The sequence below is a fragment of the Hirundo rustica genome, chromosome 4, assembly GCF_015227805.2.
Source record: "Hirundo rustica isolate bHirRus1 chromosome 4, bHirRus1.pri.v3, whole genome shotgun sequence".
In the NCBI taxonomy this organism is placed as follows: Eukaryota; Metazoa; Chordata; class Aves; order Passeriformes; family Hirundinidae; genus Hirundo; species Hirundo rustica.
In genome coordinates, this window is record NC_053453.1 from 52504083 (window position 1) to 52526479 (window position 22397).

A 22397-nucleotide genomic window follows, 5' to 3' on the forward strand; every position below is an offset into this window, starting at 1 on the left:
GGTCACCTCACCCAGACTCACTTCTTTTGCCATACAAGCAGGTAAATAGCCAAGTTCAGCAGATTTTATCTTCAGGAAAGAACTAGTTCCACCAGAGCCTGAAACCTCCACTCTGGATCAACAAGGCTGTATGCATTCTCAGAATCACACTGAGTTTAGGGAGCAGGTTTTTATTATGCAAAAAAGCAAGTTTGTTCTCTCAAATTAAGTAATGAAACAGTTTGTGATAAGCCTAAGGAATTCTACTAGCCCCTGGAGTCAAGGCACGAGACTGACTTGCATGGAGAGAATTTGAAAGTAAGCAAACATTACCTTTCAGGAGCTGGTATGGCAACAAAGAAGACAAGCAGAAGAAAAACTTTCTCTGGAAAAGATATCCTGTTACTTGACAGGTTAAAGAAAAAAGCTCTGACATCCACCATAGGAAAGAGAAAGTAAAGCTCATTTATGCATAAATTCAGAAGGAAAGGAAGGGCAAGTGAAACCAGTCTCCTGGAGTATTTATACTCACCCAAGATGAAGCAACAAGTAGATAAAGGACTTCCTGGAAAACCTGACCATATATATTAACATGGTGCTTATTAGTTAATTAACCTATTGAACAATTAAAAAAATAAATATTTTAAAAGCCTGGGAGGACAAGGGAGCACCAGATGATACTATTCTTATCAGAACAAAAAGTGGAACATCAGCCTAATAAATTTGTATCTGATCTTTGCTAAAAAAGTGAAATAAATACAAAGAGAGGAAAAAAGTCTCCCATTGTCTGGAGAGTAAACAAAGCATGGCAAAATCAAATCACTTTCAACAATCCTGCAAACACAATGAGTAGCTTTAGGCACAAGCTACACACATGAAGCCAACAGGATAACTCAGCTATCAAGTCACCTCGACATCCAAGTGGTGGTATCGTTTCCAAAACCTCTTTTTTCCCCGTTACCAGGAACAATTTTATGAAACACTGCTCATATTATGAGCTGACAGACCTAGCTGTAAAACTACACCTCCTTCCCAGAAGGCTATATAGAATATTATATAGAATAGCAAGCATTTAACCCATGGAGTAAGGATGAATATGTTTAACAGAGGGCACAATACCTTTGGTATTTCAGCATCTCAAGACATTCTGCAGGGTAAATAGAGTAAAACAGCCTGACAACAGTTCTTTTTTGTACCATGCAATGAATTTAGGCATTTATTACCATAGAACTTTTTCAAGGCCAAAAGTAAAAAAGGATTTTTCGAAAGGGACTAAGTGCATTAATTAAGTTCCAGAAGGAACTGCCAGAAAGATGAGAAAGTCCACAGACTGCTGGAATGGTGTCAGAGAAACACCTCTGTATATAGAAGCCTTGTATTTTATGCTTCTGTAATCACCTCTTACAGGCTATTCTCAGAGGCAGAACAGCAGATCGGATGGCCTTTGGTCTGATTGCACGCAATGCTTCTTATGGATCAAAGCTCTCAATTTTAGCATGATTTAGATTTTGGAAAGGTTAACTTAAGGAAAAAAAAAATTAAAAAGGACATTTAAAAAGCTTGCATGCCTCCTCTGCTTCCTCTTTCAACCCTCAAAGATGTGCTCCTTAATCATTCAGTTTCCATGAATGGTAAAAGTATTGCTGAATTAGCAACAATGAGGATTTCGTAACAGCCACTGAAGTCTGTATTATTGCTCCCAAATCCTGCCCAGACCTTTTATCAGGCATTTTTCCAGTCTCAAGTGTACGTTAAACATTGCCCTATATTCCATTTTTTCTCTTTACCAAATTCTTGGTAAATCACTTTGTTCAACTGCTTACATTTTTGACATGAAACAGTTCCGATACTGCTCTGTTGGCCACTGTTAGCCTTCTCCCAGACCACTCATTTCTGTGTAGGCAAGTGACAACAGGGATCTACAGGAAGACTCCTTATGGACAAAGGATTGCTCCACTGTCTGTAAACATCCTTATTTCACCCAGAATTTGCCACTTCAATTGGATTCACCCTTACAGCCTGTCAGATCAATACATTTTTGCAGTCCAGTAGAATAAACAATGAACACAGTGATTCCAAGTCTGTAGCTAGACAGACTGAAGTAGCAGCACAAATAAGTCAGAAAATCTGCATTTCTCTGGGCACAGAGAGAGCTCTGAGACCAGTCATCACAGTTGTTTTTATATACAAAATATGTGTGCACATAGACATAGGAACTAATACATTCATCACTAACCCTCATTTAAGGGACTGACTATCCAAAGTCTGCTCATCACCCAGTAAATGTGCTTTAGCTGGGGGTGCCAGATGCATCCAGGACCCATTCCACAGTGGGTTTACAGATCACCGCATGAGAATAGGGCTGTGGGTTCAAAATCAATCAAGAAGTTACTGTTCCAGTTTGTAATTCAGTCTTTAGTTCTCCAGACAATCCTTCCCAATCATGATAACACACAGGTAGACTGTTTGTTTTTATCGTTCATAGTGAAGTTTGGATTCAGGTTACCTGGAATGAAAAGAAGTTAAAGTAGTGTTAATGTTAATTAAATAAGACCTGGATAAAGTTTGGACTCATGCTTCACTCTCATTTTTTACTACACACCTTGTGTTAGACCTACATTATTCTGCACTCTCTCATGGCTTTTTTTCTACTGCAGTGAAATGAAGAAACATTAAAAGAAGAGAAAATGCAAAGTATATTGTAGAGAAAACCAGTAGAGAAGTATTTCCAGGCGTTGGCTTGTACCCAGTCCAGCTTCAGTGTGATCACTAGGTTCCAGCTGGCATTGAAAAATAGTCTGGTCATGCCTTGGGTGGGAAGTTTTCCAAAGAGTGAGATATTGAAAAAAAACCCAAAAACCCAAGGTCATCTCATCCATTTGATACCCACACACATTCTCAGTAGGGGTTTTTTTTGGTTTTTTTTCATGCTTAGTTTCAAACATCTCTAGTGCCAATGTTTCCACCACTGCCTTTGCAAGACAAATCCCAAGGCCTCAAGGTCTCTCACTAAAGCGGCAAAGTATGCTGCCTCCATTTTTTATAATTCTAGGTTTTTTCACTGCTTACTCTATGAATTTCTTCTGCTCCCAGTATTTGTACCTTTCAATGCTTGTACTTCTGTCTGGTCTCCATCATTACAGCCAGATGTTGATCTGGATGCCTCAGCATATCTGTTTCAAGCACTGTACCAAAGTGTTTTCAGAGGCTTTTGCAAGTAAGGGAGCTCATCTGTGCTCTGAGCTCAGCAAAACTTGCACGCTTCTAGCCCAGGGCAGCAGGGACTGAGGGAGGCTGCCACATGGCTTGGAATCACTCTGAACACGGGCACACCCCGCACGTCTATTTGTGCAGGAGGAAGGTACATGTGCGTCTCCCAAGCACTTGGAGCCAGATGTCAGTTCAGAGTGAAAACAAAGGGAAAACTGCCACAGGTCATGGTGACATGCTACTGAGAAGTCTCAGCCTTGCTAAGTTTAGGGAGCATTCAACCCAAGCACTGCCTGTGAATTTGGCTTCAAGTGATTAATTTTTAATGTCACTCTCTTGCTTGTGGGTATTTGATAATGCTGCCCTTACCTCTAGGTGAGGGGGTAGAGAAAAGCTCTCTTTTCTCTCCCTTCTTCTCTCCACTTTCTTCCACACTGCATCTTCTTGATGTTCTCCTGGGAGGTTGCACTGCAACCTGCTCTCACTTCTGTGCTGCTCTGTGTGCTACTGCCTCCTCCCCCCATCTCCCTGTGGCATTTCATTCTACCTGTCCCTCTCTGACACATGCTGCATGTTACTATTATCACTACTCCTATCTTCTCCCCACCTGTTTTTCCTTCTCTGGCTGTATCACATTGAAGACCCTCATGTTTATTTTGAAAGATGTCTGTGCCTCTCTGTTTAATTTCAACTCCTAACCCTTTTATCCTTGTCACTTTCTACTCATCTTCTGACCTTTTTCTACATATCCCACTACAGTCAGAGCAAACACCCTCTTTGTATGTACCCAACAACGTTTCCCTCTTTCTCTTTAGAAGAGGCCGAAAATTCCAGTTATCACCCTTCCATGATCTCACTTTGGCTGAAAAACGCCGGTGATAACTAAGCAGCTATTTCAATGCCATTGCAGTGCCCAGCGTAAATCCCATTTCTTGTTGCAAGAAGCTCACAAAACTGAAACACAAAATCCTTCTACTAAGTGTATGTATTCTGTAACCACCGCTCACAAGGAATGAAGTTGATGCATGGAGCAACTTAGGACAGCAGACCCGTCTGAACAAGCCCACTATGCTTCTTCCAAGGGAGAACACTAACCAAAAAGTGTGCACCTTCTGAAGATACACAGCTTTCAGACTTTTGCAGTGTTTCCCAGAAACTGCACACAGAAGTCACTACCTTTGCTGATCACAATCTGCCCAGCACCAGCTTAAAATTAACAAGATTCTGGTCAGATTCAGAGCTGCTCTTGTGTTCCTCAGCAGGCAACAGTGAAATTCCAGGGTTCTGTTAATTTGGTGATATGGTTTGAGAAAGCCTTGTAAGACAATGTACATGTTCCATGCCATGTGCTAGGACAACACCTGAGGATGTTAATTCAGATATTTCGTTTGGGACATTACTTATCTGTAGCCCTTGTATTTTCCAGACTTCCAACTCAGACTCGGACTCCAAATTCTGACTCATAGGTATCCTTTTCTAGCCTGGAAATACTGCATCAGATTTTCAGACTCCATCAGAGACATTTTCAATATTTCCCTTCCCAGTTCAGATTTTCTTTATCACCATTTGCTCCTACAAGACAGAATCTGACTTTTAGCCTGCTTGAATAATGTCTTTCAACTACTCTATGAGCTACTCGGTTGTGGATCTGGTCTCTCCATGCATTTGCAAGGTGGGATGTATCTCTGTGGTGCTAGAGAATTAATACTGACTTTGGAGGATGTGTGTGCAGGCAGGCCCATGGGGCTTAAGTGTGCTGTTTAATCTTTACAAAACATAAGGGCAGCTATTTCAAAGTGTGAAGCTCTGAATAATTGCATCCTAACCTGCCAGCATACCAAGTGCCTTCTCCTTTATTTCCACTTACGTCCCTTCTGTCACCCGGAGTATCACAGCACCAGTTTTCACTAGCTTTGCTCAAAGACAACTTAAACTTTTAAAACTAAGTCAGGCCTAAAGTTATCCAAGAACAAAGTGTCTCCTATCTTTATACTGAGGCTGGAACTCTATTCCATGGCTGTGTTTAAGACTTTTATTAAATCCTTTTCTATTCCTCATGAGTCTCAATCTGTCTAATATGCCCTCTACAATTTCTGTTCACATGCCACTTTGGGATTATTAGACTAGAGAAGTTTTCTTTCAAGAAAAATTATTTAATTCAAAAGCAACACACATGATCTTCTTCCACCCTTTGATGACACCAGATGGCCAAAGTCTACTTACACCTTACTCCAAAAGCTGTGGAGTCTCCCACTGTCACCAGGAACAGGCATTCTCAATTTGCATAAACCAAAAATACTAGCAAGGATTCACTGGAAAGATTTATCAGGTCTGAAAAAGCACAAGAGGAAGACTGGTGTGCTGGACCTCAGTGCCTTCCCTGGACTGTTCTCAATCCTTCCCTCCCCCTTATTGCAAGAGTTGGCAGTCTGCAGGAAGTAGCAGTGGCAATAAATAAAACCTGAACATAATAGCATGGTAATGTCTTTGTGGAAATGATTTAGAGCAAGCATCAGACTCTCTGGCACAAATCCCCTGTGTTAGGAGGGACAGGGACATCCCTGCTGCCTGGATGGTGCAATGCCCCAGCAGGGTGCAGTGCCCCACTGTCCAACCAAAGACATCAACCTCTCGTGCCTTAAGCTGGGCCTGATTTCACCAGGACATTGTGGGAATGCCAGACTGGTTGCTTTAAAATGGGTGACAGTGAGAATCTTTGATATTGCAAAGTGCTGATGAATCAGAGATGACACAATCTTCTCCTTCTGTCACTAGAGGGTAGTGCAAGCACTCAGGTCCATTCCTGTGAGTGGAAATGCCCACACATCTCCACACAGGTCCTCACTGACTTTGCTTTTCCTGGCTTTAAGGAATGGGGCCCACCAGCACATAATGTCTGTGCTCAAGACTTAATTGGAGAGAGGACCTCTTTGGACCAGGGTTTACTTCTGCCTCCCCAAATGCAGATTCCAAACTGGATCTACTACAGTCTTAAATAAATTAGCCATGCCTTCCTACAGTTCCTCTCTCTTGTGATCATTTGGCATTTTTGATTCTGTCCATCATTTAGCCAGAAATAGTTCCAGGAACCTAATTAATCACTGTTATTGACTGTCCCAATACTCTGCTTTTCTTCTTAGACTCAAGAAAACGTCTTTCCATTTCACATCACGGTAGCTGCAAAAGAATTGTCTCTCTTCATCTGCATTTTGCATTCATCAGCGCACAGAATGGTTTCTGGCCAGACAAGTGGAGAAGAAATTTTCTCCTTGCAATTAGTTTATCTTCCTTATGGTGCAGGATGTATTGACACGCAACACAGCTCAGTGAGAGGAAGACAACCAGGCTGAATAGTCCAAAGATTTACTTCAATCTCACAAAACATGTGAACATGTTTGGGAGTTAGCTATGAACCCACAACATGTTAGAAATCTTTATAATTTGTGTCTTCAACTGATTGAAGCCTTGGAAGGACTTAGTGAAAACATCAATCATGCAATAGCAAAGAAAGAAAAGTTGAGATCTAGTGATTTACGTTTTGTAGCTTCTATTTTCATGACCTTCTTCCCCATTTCAGAAGATAGAAAGGAGCAAATTAAAAAGTCTTGCACCCTTTCCTCCACTCCTTGTCCCCTCACCTCAACATAAACACATTTTCTTCTCCACCAGGAATTTGTCACAGTAAATACACCTGCTTAAACTCTAATGAAGAAAGGAGGCCTGCTAGCCACTACGATAGAGAACACAGTGTTGCTGTTTTATTAGGGAAATGCACTTCATGAACTGCACACTGTTTTACACAAGGCAATGTTCACCTTCCTCTCCCTTTGTTGCTCAAAAGTACGAGAAACATTCACATGAGAAGTACCAACTTTACAGTAAGACTTCCATTAAATTGCTTTCAACTTCAATTGCCTGTACCTTTTAATACAGCTACTACCTTTTGATCTCACTCATTTTAATTCAGAAGAAATAAGAGGGTCTACTCACAAGTGCCTATAGTGGGTACACTTGCATCAATCAGCCAAGCTCAGAACAAGGGACACAGATAGCAGAGTATGCTGGTAAAAGGTTTTACCTGAGTTGCCTCCAGTGCTCCGAACACTAGCACGGCCAATGCTGATCCTCTCATATTCGATTTTCATGTTCCCAAGGTCTTCTCCTGAATGTCCTTCACTTGCAAAAGAATTGGCCTCAATGCTTGAGCCTGGAGACCGCTTGGCCTTGCGACTGAAAAGCCCACTGGCAAACCGTTTCCCTTGCTTTGCATTGGTCTGTGCATCTTCTTTCTTTATGTCACGAATAGATTCTCTGGATTTGGATTTATTTTTCAGATCCATGTGGAGCCGGGAGAACAGTTTCTGGGGGCTCCGATTCAGCTTGTTCAAGTTCTCCAGAGGTGGATCTATTTCTGGGAACACTTGCTCCAATGTGACCAAGTCGTTCAGGAACTGATTTAACCGTTTCTTTGACTCACTTGTTTCCTCCTTTTCCATGTTTCCCCGATTGTCTTGCTTGTGCCATGAAGCCCAGAGCATCATATCACCACGGGTTGCCCCTGCTACTAAACCATACTTTGGGTTAATGAACTTCCGAGACACGGTGGAGGAATGAAAGCCTGGCTTCCCAATTCCAAGGGGGAATGGGTTAGCAATACCCAGTTCCTTGTATAAATTAACTTCCTCTGAGATGGCATAGAGCTCACGAAACTCAATGTCAAACATTTCCACGTGCTGTCCTGTCAAGACTAGCAGGATGTTTCTGTCAATGTGGGATGAAGTCCATGTGAAGCTAAGAGGAGGAAACAGAACCGACATTAGATCTTGGGGTGTATAATTGACGCAGCCCACCTAACAAAACCTAAGACCTTACAGGGGAGTATGTAGCATTGTGCCATTTGCCCTTATATCCTGCCCAGATGGGCCCCAATAGGTACATGACACAACATTACTGTTCTTCTTTAGACATGTAGACCAGATTTGGGAGAACAGGCCCTGAAGCTCTGAAGGACCATTTACCCTTTTAAAAAAGCACCACTGCATCAATGGGAAGAGTCTCCAGACTGAAAACCCTGCTGAAGAGAACTGAGTACAGGGACTGGTGGGGAGTCCTTGCAGACCCCTTTCTGATGCAGTGTGGAACTATCTATAGCCCTCTGAAATGGTCTGCCAGCATGGGTATATTCCATTCTCTGAGAAGGGCTCTATGCCACTTTTCTCTGTTGTCCCACTCCAGTTTCTACAGATGCCACACAAATTACAGTAGCTGGGATAGAAAGGGGATGACATGTGAAGAAGATTCTCAAGCAAAGTCTTGACCATTCTTTAAATAAATGCCTTAATGCCTTAAACAGGGGTAACCTACCTGTATGATCCAGTGGCCACCTTTTCACCGTCCACCATCAGGAATCGGGATGCCAATGTGCCTTTGATCTTCCCTGATGGCATGTAGAACCCAACTCCTGTCACAGAGCGTATGCGGATATTCTAACAGGGAGGTGAAAAGACAAAATATCACAATAAATAGGACAGAAAATTAGACAATTGCCAGCTCCAAGTCTTAAGATGTCACCCACATTATCTCACTACTTCTGGGACTACAGTTCATTTGTATCAGCCACCAGAAGGGCTGCAAAAGGAAAGCATAGTGCCGGAAGTCCTGTTGTCATCCCCTGTCTACACAGGTCACTCCTCTCCATGAATTTATAGCTGTCCAAGGGGTCAGCATCATCAAAACCCTCCCTGCTGTCTTCAGCTATTCACTTGAGCCACTGGCAACACAATGCTGTCAGATAACTGTCTCTACTAATGTCCTGAATAGACCAGCGAAGAAGAATTTCTGAAGATGAGGAAGGAGTATCTTTTCATAAAATGAACGGAAGTAGTTAAAAAAAGAATACCTCTTCCCAAACTCACATCTCACACCCTTTGGTCAGCAAACCTGCAAGTAATAAAACAAAGCACTACCAGACACAGAAAAAACACAAAGTTAAGGTTACATGATTTTCAACAATAGATGTGTGCCTGTGCATACTATAAGGATATATTTGCACACTGGACTGAGTGTTACTCTGCTTGTGGGTCCTGGCTGCACAAGGCTGAACTGCCAAAGTGTCTAACATGAAACATTCCCCCTCCCCTCCAACCCAAAAACATTGAATGTCAGTATAAGTGTGGAGCAAATTATCTTGTCCCTCCGACACACAAATCTAGATAATTTTCTTCATTCCATCATCTATTTATGTAAGGATTCCTTAAGAATGAAAAGCTAAAAGGCATTGTGAACTGTAGTCATAAATCCAGGGCTGGGAGTCAGATAGTTGCAGGCTGAACTGCAGTTCTGATACTATTCCCTGTGATGTTCTGGGAAAATCAATTCACCTTTGTTTCGTCCTTCCCCATCTGCAGAGCAGAAGAATCAGAAGGATTTGGCTAATGCTAGCACAGCCTCAGATCCCACAAAGAGCTAAGTCCTATTACTATAAACCTCACTGAGAGCTTAAATATTGATAGTCTATAGAAATCAGCATGCAGGAATGAGTTATTATAAGAATGCCGATTTCTTTCAAAAGCTGTTTTTCTGAATATAACTCCTACCTTTTGAATCCACTCCTACTTCCCCCACGAGAATATAGCAGTGGAAATACAAATTCTGACTAACAGTAACTGATGACCGTACTGTTTTGCACTCAGCTGTTGCTTGATCTATCTGGAGTCCTGTGTGGGCATTAGCTAATTAACGCTCCCAACACTGCTGAAAATATTATTACCCTGTTTTAAAGATGAGCAGCCTAAGACAGAAAAAGATGAAGTGGCTTGCCCAAGGCCTAGCAGTGACTCATATGTGTGGGATGCCGAAGGCAGGTTGGGTAGAGCACAAGAGAAAGGGTGCCCTTTCCAATAGTTAAAATAACATTTGAATTTGGCTGCCTGATCACCTGAAATTACTTTTTTTTCCCTTGCTGATTGATATTGGATGTGAGATTTTCCAAATCATGATATGTTGACTGCACAAGACAAGAAGTCAGTCAACAGCTCTGACGTGAGATGTATTCCTGTGAATCAAGAATGATCATCTTGTGTGAGCAGAAAGTTTCCCAGCATATAACAAGTGTGGATCTTATTGTGTTTGTATGTTCTATCACCTTCTTTCACTGGAAAGAAAGCACATTTGAATCTCTGCAGTAACTGAGCTGTATGTAACACTTTGAAAGGTGCAGAGGGAATAGAACTGAACACCTGAGCACATAAACCTCTTTGAATAAAGTAGGTACAGGAGTGCATTAATACATCTTGAAATGCAAAGCACGAGCACAAAGTCATATAAACATCGAGGCACTTAACAGGTTATTTGTATAATATTCTCTGCCTTGAAGGATCTTGGAGCATTTGTAGACTGCAAAGTCAAGCTGTACAGAGGAAGAACAAGCCTGGGTTCATGTACCAAAGACTGAACAATAAAAAAAGAGGAAAGACAAAAATGAGGTGAGATTGCAGGCATTTTCAGCGTTACAGTAGTAACAAATATTTTGAGTACAGGACCAGTTAGCTCACCAGATAGAAGTGACACCTCCAGATCTGTATTGTTGCAGAAGCCTGCTTAAGGTTTGTTTTGTCATGTCCTGGCTTATGGGAGATGCACTCTGCATTAAATTTCCATATTTCCTTTCCACAGACTTGCATCACTCCTCATCACAAGCAGTGACTAACATCTCCCTGGCTACAACTTAATATGACTGGTAACAGTCTGACAAGTCAGTCAAGCCTGACAGAGCACCCTAATACAAATAGCAAGGAATTGGTCTTCCTTGCTTTATTGTGATAATTAAACCTCACTCTGAATCCACAGAAAGCTAAATTAGACCAAATTTAGAAAGTCAGTAATGCTGTGACTGACTTGACAGACCTAGGCTGTAGTGCTTACAAACTGGGGCTGAGTAGGGGGGATACACAAGACAGACCCTAAAGGGAGGTATGGTAACTGCTTCTGCCAGAGAATCCTATGTGTACCTTCCCTCTTAGAACTGGGAAATCCTCTGTTTGCCCGGGACATGTTGGAGTCCAGGGCATTCCTTTGGCTGCCCTGGAGAGTCAGAGACCTGGACAGGGGGGTCTGGGACCCTGGCCCAAGCCCAGAGGGACATTGGATTTGTTCTCAGTCCATGGGAAAGGCTTCCTGCATTGCGGGAAGGATTGCAAGCCACAAGAGTGTTAAAGATAGTAGTTTAGCTTATCACAGGGTGAGAAAATAGTAAATTTGGGTTTTTAGCATTGAAGTGAATGGGGGCAAGATGGAGGATTTGGGGCGTTGTCTCCTCCTTCTTCTTTCTTCTTCCCTCACTCCATTTTCTGCAGTGACGGCGGCACAAAGTAGTTAAAAGAGATTGGGTCAAAGTAGAGATGACCTGTTTAATATAAGTGATAGGTATTGGCAAATAATAATAAATAAAGAATCTGTAGCAATTAGTATAAAAGATAGCGACAGCCCCATGCGGGAGGAGTCGAGGAGTCACCAGATGCCCAAGCAGCTGCACAGGCCTTTGTTGGGAACTGAGAAATTTGTAAGATAAGAAACAATAAACGAAGCATGCAACCTTGAAAAATCAGAACCTGAAGACTCCGTCTCTTTCTTGCGTTTAGCTCAGAGCTTTGCAGAGGGCAAAAAGACTCTAAAACCACCTAAATCTCAGAGAGAAAATCCGAGAGGGACAGTTTTGGAAAAGGCATGGTTATTGACAAAAGAGTGTGACGTGTGAGTATTCAGGTAGAACAGGATGGAATGCAGCTAGCTCGGATATGGCCTGACAAGATCATTACTGAATATTATCTATTTGTGTTTTTACAAAAAGAGAGCCTCCCATTCTCAGAAGGTCACAAGTAGTCTAGAAGACTCTAACAGACCATTAAAAAACCAACAGCACTGCTTCACGTCACATTCCGCTACTCCCTCATCTCAGGTAGGAATCAATGACGGAAACATAAAATACTGAAATGAAATTCCAAAAGATTCTTAGGCAGAAGCTTTTTAAACTTTTTGAAGTGAAAGGAGAAACTTCTTACGTGTTGGGAAAAATGAATGTAAAAAATAATGTGAAGGTGAACTTCCTGCAGATAAGTTATTCCCTAGGCTTACTTGGAACTCTAGGAGAATTCTCTGTCTTTGGGCAGGAGCGTCCATTACTGTGGTCAGGGTTAACAGAAACATGAGGACCAAAAACACTTATCTACAAACTGGTGACAACATTCACCCTCAGGTCCTGAAAAAAGAGGAATTTCTGAGGGGTTATGAATTTTGTGTCCAAGAGAACTCTGATTCTCTGTGATCTCCGAAGAACACTCTTGTGTCAAACATAACAGAAATGTGACAAGCCATGTCCTGTAGGCTCAGGAAGCCCATGACACACACACACACAAGACATGCTCTTATGAACAACCCATGAACATTCTGATGATTGAATTTAAATACATTTCTCATGAACTCTGGCCTTCAGACAAAAATTGAGGTTTTCTCATTTCATGCTTGGAGCTATTAAGAACTTTTACTATTTGGAGGCTGAAGTACAATCTTCCTACAGCAGTTTCCCTTATATGAGACTGTCAGCATCTCTACAAAATCTCTACTTGCCATCTTTACAAAAATAATACAATAGCCAGGAATTTTGTGAAAATGTTCATTGCTGTACATAGACAAAGGGCAAAACCCAGTGTTAACAGTAAATCTCCCTGTATTAGGGCTGTTGAAATATTCGCTTTGCATTGGATGAACAGGGCAATGGGAGCAAAAGGGCAGCAAACACAGAACAAAAGGAGTATCTGGTGATGACAGAAGACAGAATGCACATTGTGACCCTGCAGTTCATGGTAGTGCGTCATCTCTCTCCCCCAGGATCAGAACTTGCCTCTAAACCTTAGAGTTATATCTCATGTGGCTGCAACTTCCTGAGAAAAAAAGCCATCCTCTGCACCTTGCAAAAACACTCCAAAGGAAAGGTGGGCAGAAGGGCAGGAAAGAAGAGTATGCAATTCCTTTGCTGGCAAACTATGTCTGGTGAAAACTGGTGAAAATCTTCTAGAATAAAGCAAAATGGTAATTCAAAAAGGAGGTAACATTTTCCCTGTCACTAAAAATCTCTAGAAGAAACTCAGACATCAAAGCAGATTATCACTAGAAAGACCAGTAGATGAGAAATGGGTGAATGATAAGAGTTTACTCAGCAATTTCAATATCTTCTGTGATCAAACAATGCGGGACAAAATGATTCTGCCTAAACAAGACCGCAGGCCCAGCCTGCTTTTTTACTTTAAATCTGGATCTTCAACCCTTGGCATGTTACATCAAAGAGGACGGGCTGGAGGAAGTCCTCAAGGGGAAACCTTAACCTTGTTGGAGCTTCCTTGGGTATCCAAAACCTGTTGTCAGGGAAATCCCTACATGATGATTTCTGCTACACTGACCCAAGCAGCAGCATAGGCACATCCAAGACAGCTGTGGGTGGGATACAAAGAGAACATCCTCCTTGAGAGGTAAATGACTTCTTTCCCCATTCCATGAAGAATACGCCTGGTCATTCCATATAACCATATAGAGGAATTAACTGCATTGACCTTAGCAAGACCAACAAAAATCTTAGCCATACTAGAAAAGAAAGATAACAACCTTCAGGGGAATTTAAGATCCAGTATGAAATACCTGGGAAAAGAGGGGAAAAATTTGAAGGACAGCAATCTGTGGGTTGAAGCTCTGCAGAATAGTGAACAACTAGGTCAAAAGATGTTAAAAATTTCTTCTCAGTGAACTTCCTTCAACTCAGCTTGTCCTGTTTTCAGCTGAAAAAGTCTAAAGAAAAACATAGCATGAGCTGCCATGAAAGAAGGGAATCACAGACGGGACACAGAAAAGTTTTTTCATTCTTTTGATTGCATCAGTTCAAATTGCACCTCCTTGGAGAGAGCCATACAACTAGACTACCGCAGGATCCACGCACTGCTGTAGCACATCACTGTGATCACTGGTTTAGGAGTGTCAAGTCTGTGTAGATACCTGTGGAGAAGAATAAGAAAAAGAGCAGAAGGGGACCGCTTACTGTTTAGAGATGGAAAAGACTGACTAAAAGGAACTCACCTCTCTAATAGCAATACAACTCTTTCTAAAATGCCAGCACATCTTTTCATTCACTCTGTCCAGGAGTTAAAATATTGTAATACTGAAGACATCATTCCTGTACATGATGAGAGAAGTACTGGGAAACGAGTGCCAGAGCAAATGCAACTATACTGCTGTGATTTCACAGCTATGTACCAAAGAGACACAAGCCTAGGACACACAATACCAGTGGCACTTGAAACATGTCTGTTATAATGAGGTCTGTGTCTTGCTTTCAGACACCAGAGGGAAGGAACTTCCACCACTGTTTGAGAAAGATGAGAGAACTTCTCAGCTGGATGTCTTTTTTGATGAAACAGAGCAGAGTGGTAGCTCACAGGAGCACTGTTCAGATATATGCAGGTAATTTTCATCCAGATTTAAGATGGTTCTCCTAAAATGATTAATATGAGACTCTTTAATCTTCAGAGCTTTTTGAGTTTTGGTTGTGTTTTGGGGTTTTTTTAACTATTAATTGAGTGTTTATGAAAAATCCACCCTTCCTCCAGGTGAAAAGCGCTTTCTCCCCCATTGCTGCTCAGAACAGTTGGATCACAAAGAGGGGTGAGTCTGACACCCATAGGTTGTTTCCAACCTAGCAACTTTTTTCAATATTCAGAACAAGTCTGTAGAAGCAACAGTGATTAAAAAGATGGGGGGAAAAGGATGGAATACAACACTAACAAGAAACACACAAAGGATTTCAGTCTGTATGTAATGGAGTGAGATCCCTCTGAGGCTGCTTCTGCCAACCAAGCTAGACCGACTACTCTGCTGTGCTGCATGCACTGTATGAAGGCATTCTTTCCTTCTGTATTATCAAGCCACTCTGTTATCCCTCGGTGTTCCATCCACCCTCTCTAAGTGCTGTGATACGACTTGTAGGGATGAAGAGCTATGTTTGCCAGTCCAAGCAAGTTCCAAGATTCATTACAACTGCAAAAGGCCATTGACCTGCAAGAGATAATGGTTCAGTACTGAATGTCTTACCCGGATCTGCAAGTCACTGAGGTCAAGGCATCTGCACATTTCCAGGAAGAGCTTCACACCTTCCTCATCTAGGATTATATAGACTGGGATCCAGCGCTTATATGCTGCGTCAACAATATCGCGGAAGATGTCCCGGTCCGTAAATACATCCATGACCACTGCAATAATCTGGAAACAAGAAGATGGTAGTCAGAGAACTGAATAAGTATTAGGAACTGAAAGGAAGGCCTGTCCCACTGGTGCAAAATAAAGGAGAGCACTGATACCAGATACTGGAAGAGAAGCCTGTTGGGAGACAAAAGTACAGGGATGTACATGCCCAAGCACTACCAATAATTGTAATTTTATGGGTTAGCTCCTGCACTTTGGAAGGAACTTAGTAAATGTAGAGTTCTCCTTCTTCTGGATGAAAATTACTTATTTTAGCAGCCTGAGGAATGCCAAAGCCAAATACCTAGTTTTTCCTCTGTATTGAGAAATTTCCATTGTCTCTGTAAGAATTCACTTAAATGAAGAAGAACATTGAAAACAGATTGAAAAAAAAAGACTGAAAACACAAGTTTAACACTTAAGCTTAAGGTGTCTAATAGAAAAATGAATGTGCAGGAATCAGGGCCGGCATCCTCAGTCACAATGCATAATCTAGACAACAAGATTTCTGTTTTCCTTTTTCTTCCCCAAATCCCTGTGAAAAGTCTGCTCTCAGGGCTGGCCTCCCAAGGAATGATTTATAGAGCTCAAACATAAACACCTCCTATTTCTCAGGAAGGGACTGGAGGGTATTCAAGATTCGGAGGCAAAATGATCATTCCCTCTCTCCCTATGTACTGTTTTTCTGGTATAAAACTAATCCTTATTTCCAGGCATAGATTTTACATCAAAACAAAAGATTTCACTGAACATTTTTAGGATGATTAACAACAAAAGCAAGAAGTTTATGGGTAACTTTAATGCTGATCTTACAGAAAGGGAGAGAAAGACAAAACATGTAACTTTTACACCATTACCAATACAAATTAATTTTTCTGCCTGAGTTATTCTTCCCAACATTTTCAAGGTTATCAATGGAGGAAACGACTGTTTTTCTAGTCCTTCTGCACAACATCAGTGTGCCAGGTCAGAGCTGCCATGTTGACAGTATGTTGGTATTAGAGTTGCCTACATTTTAATTTCCCAGGTGCTGGGCATCACAGTAATAAGCCCATCTGGGCTGGGGATGGCATATACAGGTGTGAGTGGAGCTAAATACTGAATCACACAGTAGGAATATCTTCACTTGATGCTTGGGAGAGGTGCAGCTCTCTTGCAGGAGCTCCCTAAGGAAGGGAGAATAATTCTCCCCAGAGACCTCTTTCCTGTGAAAAATGCCCTTGAACAAATGGCTTTTGGGAAAGTGATGCCACAGTAAACATCCCCACTTCATCTGCTGAATCTCTGCTGAGTCTCTGCTTGTGTGGCCAACAACAACAAATACATCTGCTCTGTCAGGCTCCTTCTGTCAACAGTGCTCACACCAGATTCCCTTTGCTAGAGAAAGGAAAAAGAGCTGACATTGTATTTATGCTTATCATCAACATGTGAGTTCCTAATACAGATGAACTGTGTTGCAACTACCTCACACTAAAGTCCCACAGTAACTTCTACTAGGCAGGATTTCAGGTCATGCCTTGGTTCTCCCTTCCCAGTAGAATGCAGGGAATGTTATCAGAACCTTTGAAAATTAAAATACAGTAAATTTGTGCCATTTTGTTTCTGAACAACGCCATATACAGGCAAACCATAACTAAAGGCATGAACAGTTCATGCATTAACTCAGGCCTGTTATGCTCCCTCTGCCCCCACACACAGTGGTACGCATGATCTATTTAGGAGAAAGGATGCCAAATAATATTCATTTGAAGTAAGAACATCCACAGAGGGAGCGGATAGCAGAAGCACAAACTTCTTTTCTCTCCATCCCCTCCATTTGCAATGAGCGCAACGACTGCAGAAATTACAGCCTGGACAAACCATTAATTGTCAGTACCGGCTTCACAATGTGAAGGGATGGTTCCCTCCAGGCTGTGGGGGCCTGGGTCAGTTCAGGTTGCTTTCCAAGACTGGGGACCATTGAGAACAGCAGTCAAAACTTCCAATGGGCAACGCCTGTTATTGTGTTTGCCATCTCAAACCCCCGTCACAGCCGGTGATCTGTCAAGATCACCTAGGAACATTCTCAAGCATAGCAAGTCAGAGCATGAGTGTCTGTCCCTGCAAGAGGTTTTCCCCATTTCTCTTCCTATCCTATGGATAATAGACTTATCTATAGGACCCATAGGTGTGCCTAGCTCTTCATAGGAATTTTAAGATTGGCAAGTTAATGCTTGCTAATCTCATTGCAGCAAGGTAGCTTAATTAACACGTATTTGTAAAATACCGATGATAAGCCACTCACAGACAGGTGCCACATATTACCAGTATCTGTTTAGACCCCACCTCAGAAAAAACTAACCCAGCAAACCCCCACTCTCATTTGCTGATTAAAAAGCTGCTACCTGGAGACTTTTTGCCAGGGTCAGCTCAGCTGAACACAATAGTCATAGTTACCTATGAAAAGGACCATTAAACACTCAAATGGCTTTTAAACATGAAACCAGCTTCAGGCTGGGAGGGGCACAGTTTGTCCAGTAAGTGGGGGAAAAAAAAAAAAAAAAATCTGCAAAGGAATTAATTATTTCTTGGTGCCAGGCACACCTATTGAAAGAAACAAACTTTCCCAGTTCTTGAACAGTCCACAGAAGCCTTTGTAGCAGCACAAAGAGGAGGTGAAGTTGCACTAGATCGGAGTGTAAGGATTTTACAGCTACTAAGATCACACCAGTCACTGAACAGAATTACAGGGTGTGCACAATTTCTGAGAGCAGGGAGCTGAGAAAATCACCCACCAGATTAATGCCTCCCTGGAAAGTTTTCTTTGTTTCCCGGAAGATTTGGTTTGAACCAGACTGCAAAAATTGTGCATATAGCATGTGCTGGCAGACGGGGACAGGCGGAGAAGGAAATGACTGCTGAATTATAAAGCAGAAAAACCAGAAAGCTGCAAAACAAAGGGCAGGAATGAAGTTTCTTACACTGTTCTCCCCTTTTCCCAAGGGGCGTGTCAGCTCTGACCGGGATCTTTTGCCGGGTGGTCTTCCCCGGGAACTTCACCCACATCCGGGGTGACGAAAACCCTCGTGATTGCCCCCACCTGTTCAGAGCAAGCTCTTGTAGCATCATGGCTGGTTTGCTTCCTTGCCAGAGGTATCCTGTCACCACCACCAGTCATTTCCAGGGAAAGATAAATGGGAGGAGCAGCCGCATATTGTCTGCAATTTGGCTACCTGCAGTTCAGGCTGGACCGTGTTGAGGCCACAAAAAATAAACCCAAAAAACACGATCCCGTAAACGAACTCGCTGCCCTGTCTTTAACTAGGGATACCTGCACACACCAGGTAGGGGTGGCTGTAACAGCATCATGACCTGCCTTCCTCTGAACCCAGGAATGAGTCCGGGACAGGACAAGGCGAACCACGGGCAGAGAACCCCAATCGAGGGGAGGTGGACGGGGTGTACAGAGGTTTAACACCCTCACAGGCGGCAGCTTTGGCAAAAACCACGACTGGCAACAAGGCGCAGAGAAAGCCCTGCCTGGTGGACGATGACCATTCCATGGCCTACGCGCTCCTGCTTTGAAGCTAGGGCGGCCCGGCCGCGGCGGCTCTCTCCCGCCTTCCACCCCATGCCCCGAGCCAGACCCTCGGCCCGGGTGAGGGCGGGCAGGGCTGGCCCGTCGAGGGCCGCGCCGTACCTTCTGCGCCTGCTGGATCATCTCCCTCACCACCTCCTTCAGGTGGGGCGCGCTCTCCTCCTTTCGCGGGTGCGTGAAGAGGGACACCCGGCTGATGCCACGGTAGAAGGTCTTGTCGGTCCAGCCCAAGTCCAGCGGGGGCACCTCGGTGTCCGAGCACTCGGGCCAGTAGGCCAGCGAAAGGGCCTCGCCGCCGGGCCCCCGCGCCACCTTGCCGCATTCCCGGGGGTCATCGTAGCCCCGCCAGCCGCCCCGCAGGTCCTGCAGCTCCCGGCCGGAGAGGAAATCGCGGAGCTGCTCCTTCCTCAGCGCCTCCCGGTACGCGGCCTCGCCGCGGGTCACCAGCGCCTCCAGGGCTCGGCGCTGCTCCTCGCTGTAGTAGAAGCGGGCCTGGGCCTCAGTCACCTTCTCGTTGACGTGCAGCTCGTCCAGCAGGAGCACCTGGGACTCCGCCATGCCGCCGGCACCCCCAGCGCAGCGCCGGCAGGAGGCTGAGGCAGGAGGGAGCGGAAGGCCGGGACCGCCTCACCTGGCCTGCCCGAGCCCGCCCCGACGGGTGGGGCGGCCGCTCCCCCTGGCCCTGGGGCCACGGCTGTCCCCGCCGCCCTGCCCCGCTCCCAGACCCTGCGTGGCACGGGGAGAACAGTTTCAGTGTAAAGGAGAACAACCTCACCTAAGAGATGCAGGATGCAATGCAAGATAAAGGGAAGAGACTGGTTATGTGGCGGTCTAAATCACCTTCGAAGGATGTGGGTTAGAAATCTTTAATTTGTTCAGTTGTATCCTAGGAATGAACTTGGTGCATTGAAATGGGAAAACCACATCTCCCAGGGAAGACCCTCAACCTCTAAACACACGAATTTGGAATACCCTATGCCTTTAAACAGAGGAGGGGAAAGAGAAGGCAGTAGTAGCTAAGACATGTAGATTCATTATGCAAATGTTGCCTGAATAGGATTGTATAAATATGCTTGCGTATGTGTACATTGTATAAATACGCTTCCTAGCTTTGTGGATTTGCCACTTCGCACCCATCTCTGTGTAGACATGAAATAAATCGAGTCTCTCAACTCTGTGTGTGGATCGGCTTCCCTACTGGGTGAAAGAACCCAGATTTGGGACAACACCCTGGCATGGCTGGCACCAGTGTCCTGACTGCAGTGCTTGGAGGAGAGCCAGGCCTGGGCCCTGGGTGTATTTCGGGGTGCAAACACAAAAGGCTATTTAAGACTTTTTGCCCCCCTTTTTCAGACTTGGCAGCCACCTGAAGGATGCTCATGAGGAAGAGGGGGACACAACTGAGGCCAGGGAGGTGGGCAGGGCACCATGGTGGCCACAGTGAGCTGGTAGCCAGCCCTCTCTGCAACCTCTGGCAGCTCAGCGACTCCAGAAAAGCAGGCGGTGTGGGGTACCCAGCTTACAGAGGGGAAGATGACAGAGGGATGTGCCAGAGGCTGCCCAGCAGGCTGTGTCAGAGCTGGGAGTAAAACAGCCCTGCTTCCAGTCTCTGGCTGGGAGCAGGAATAAATACCCACACCCATCCCACCGGAGAGTCTGGGGGCTGTAATGTTAAATTACAATATTTTCGAGGTGTGTGATCGTTGCTAGGGGACCTGATTAAGATTCCGGTTCCACTGCAGATTGCATACACAAAGGATAAAAAGCAGCACTTCCCCACTGTAGCCCAGGGATGGAGCTGGCAGGGAATGAGCAAGGAAACAAGGATGAAGTCAAAGACAGTGGGGAAATACAAACATTCGGAGGTATTTGCAGTGCTTTACACCTGTGATTAGCCATAAGTGCTCACATGCAGAAAAAACTATAGGGGACAGGGCTTCTGAAGCTGCTCTTTGTTTCCCTTCTCTCTAAGACATCACCTGCCCTCAGTATGAGTTTAAAAAAACAAGGATGAGGTGGGCCACCACAGCTCATCTCGTGCTGTTCCTCTCCTTTACATAAAGGAGATACTTTTAGTATTCCAGACTGTCTTCAGCAGCTTTTTCTAGCATGAAATTCACTTAAAATTTGAAATTACACTTTGCAAAGGTCTACTCCTCTGCCTATCAAGTCTCCTTTAAAAATTAATTTACATGTAAGTTATTTTAGCCTTATTTCTGATGGAAATGAGACTTACATGGTCATGGTGTTTGTGTCTGTCTGCCTGCCTGTCTGTCCCTGTCTCTAATAAACTTTTGAGCCCACTGTCTGATTTCAAACAATTTTGGCAGAAGGGTACTTACATCCCTACAGATTTTGTGAAAAATAACAGGCATGATAGCAAAAAGAGACTCTATCACAGTTCCTGACAGTGAAAGTTACAATATGAGTTCACACCTTATTTGATATCAGATATTCCATAGAAATTGAGATTGAGGATGCGAATAAGTGCCTGATCTGTAGGAAGAGCTTCAAATTAATTTTTTGCCATCTTAGACACCATGGTCAATCAACAACAATATACAAATATACAGGGGATGTGACTTTCTTAGTCACATGCTCACTAAATTACTTCTTGGTTGTATTTTTTTTCTGTATCAGAGTCTGCCATCAGCTCGGCTATTTCATGTGTTCATGCTCTGTTCATTTGTAGCTGCGCAATGTAGTCTTTTGTGTTTACCTAAGGCTCACACATGAAAGCAACAGTAGGTTCACAAATATCACAAATATTCACAATTTAAAAGCAACAGAATATTTCCCACATCCAAGTAAAGGCAGCAGAGATTATTTTCACTTTGTTGTGATTAAGTGTTTAGACCTATCTCTCACACTAGAAGACAAAATGTTGTCTGTGTGTTGATAGGATAAATAGGGGCAAGGAGCTTTGCAGAAGCTGAGAGAGACCCCTTCCCAAAGTAACCACGTGTCCCATTCCATGTCCTCTTCCCATTCTCACATCAGTACATTCCAACCAAGTCTTTTCCTGATCTGGAGTTTTTATAAGGTCGGGTGATTCAGTTCCTTTTGATTTCCCCCCATCCTCCAGCCTCACCTCACAATAAAAAGGGCTGTGCAAACAAAGTGCCCTCTCTGCTGAGGAGTCAATCCAACCCTTCAGGACTAGAGAAGAAGAAACTTGGCAGGCAGGGTGGGGGAAAGACTTGCACCTGGCCCTGCCTCTCTGGGATTAAGGGGTGAATTCCAGTTTCCGCTCTAAAAGAGAGTCATTATTATTTGGGCTCAGGTTTTCCTCTCTGCCCTTAGCACTGGCTCAGGAGAAACAAGAAAGGGGATGGCTGATTTTGTATTG

At 43.7% G+C, this 22397-nt stretch overlaps 1 protein-coding gene across 1 annotated transcript; it reads right to left on the minus strand.

Moving 5' to 3' along the window:
• Positions 1-1138: 1138 nt before the first annotated feature.
• FAM83F (family with sequence similarity 83 member F) lies at positions 1139-19635 on the minus strand. Its single transcript, XM_040062357.2, has 5 exons — positions 19151-19635; positions 15322-15489; positions 8554-8675; positions 7268-7980; positions 1139-2485 (listed from the first exon to the last, which is right to left on the minus strand). Exons 1-5 carry the CDS (start codon positions 19604-19606, stop codon positions 2421-2423), a joined length of 1524 nt encoding a protein of 507 aa, XP_039918291.1. The 5' UTR covers positions 19607-19635; the 3' UTR covers positions 1139-2420.
• Between the last annotated feature and the right edge of the window lie 2762 nt (positions 19636-22397).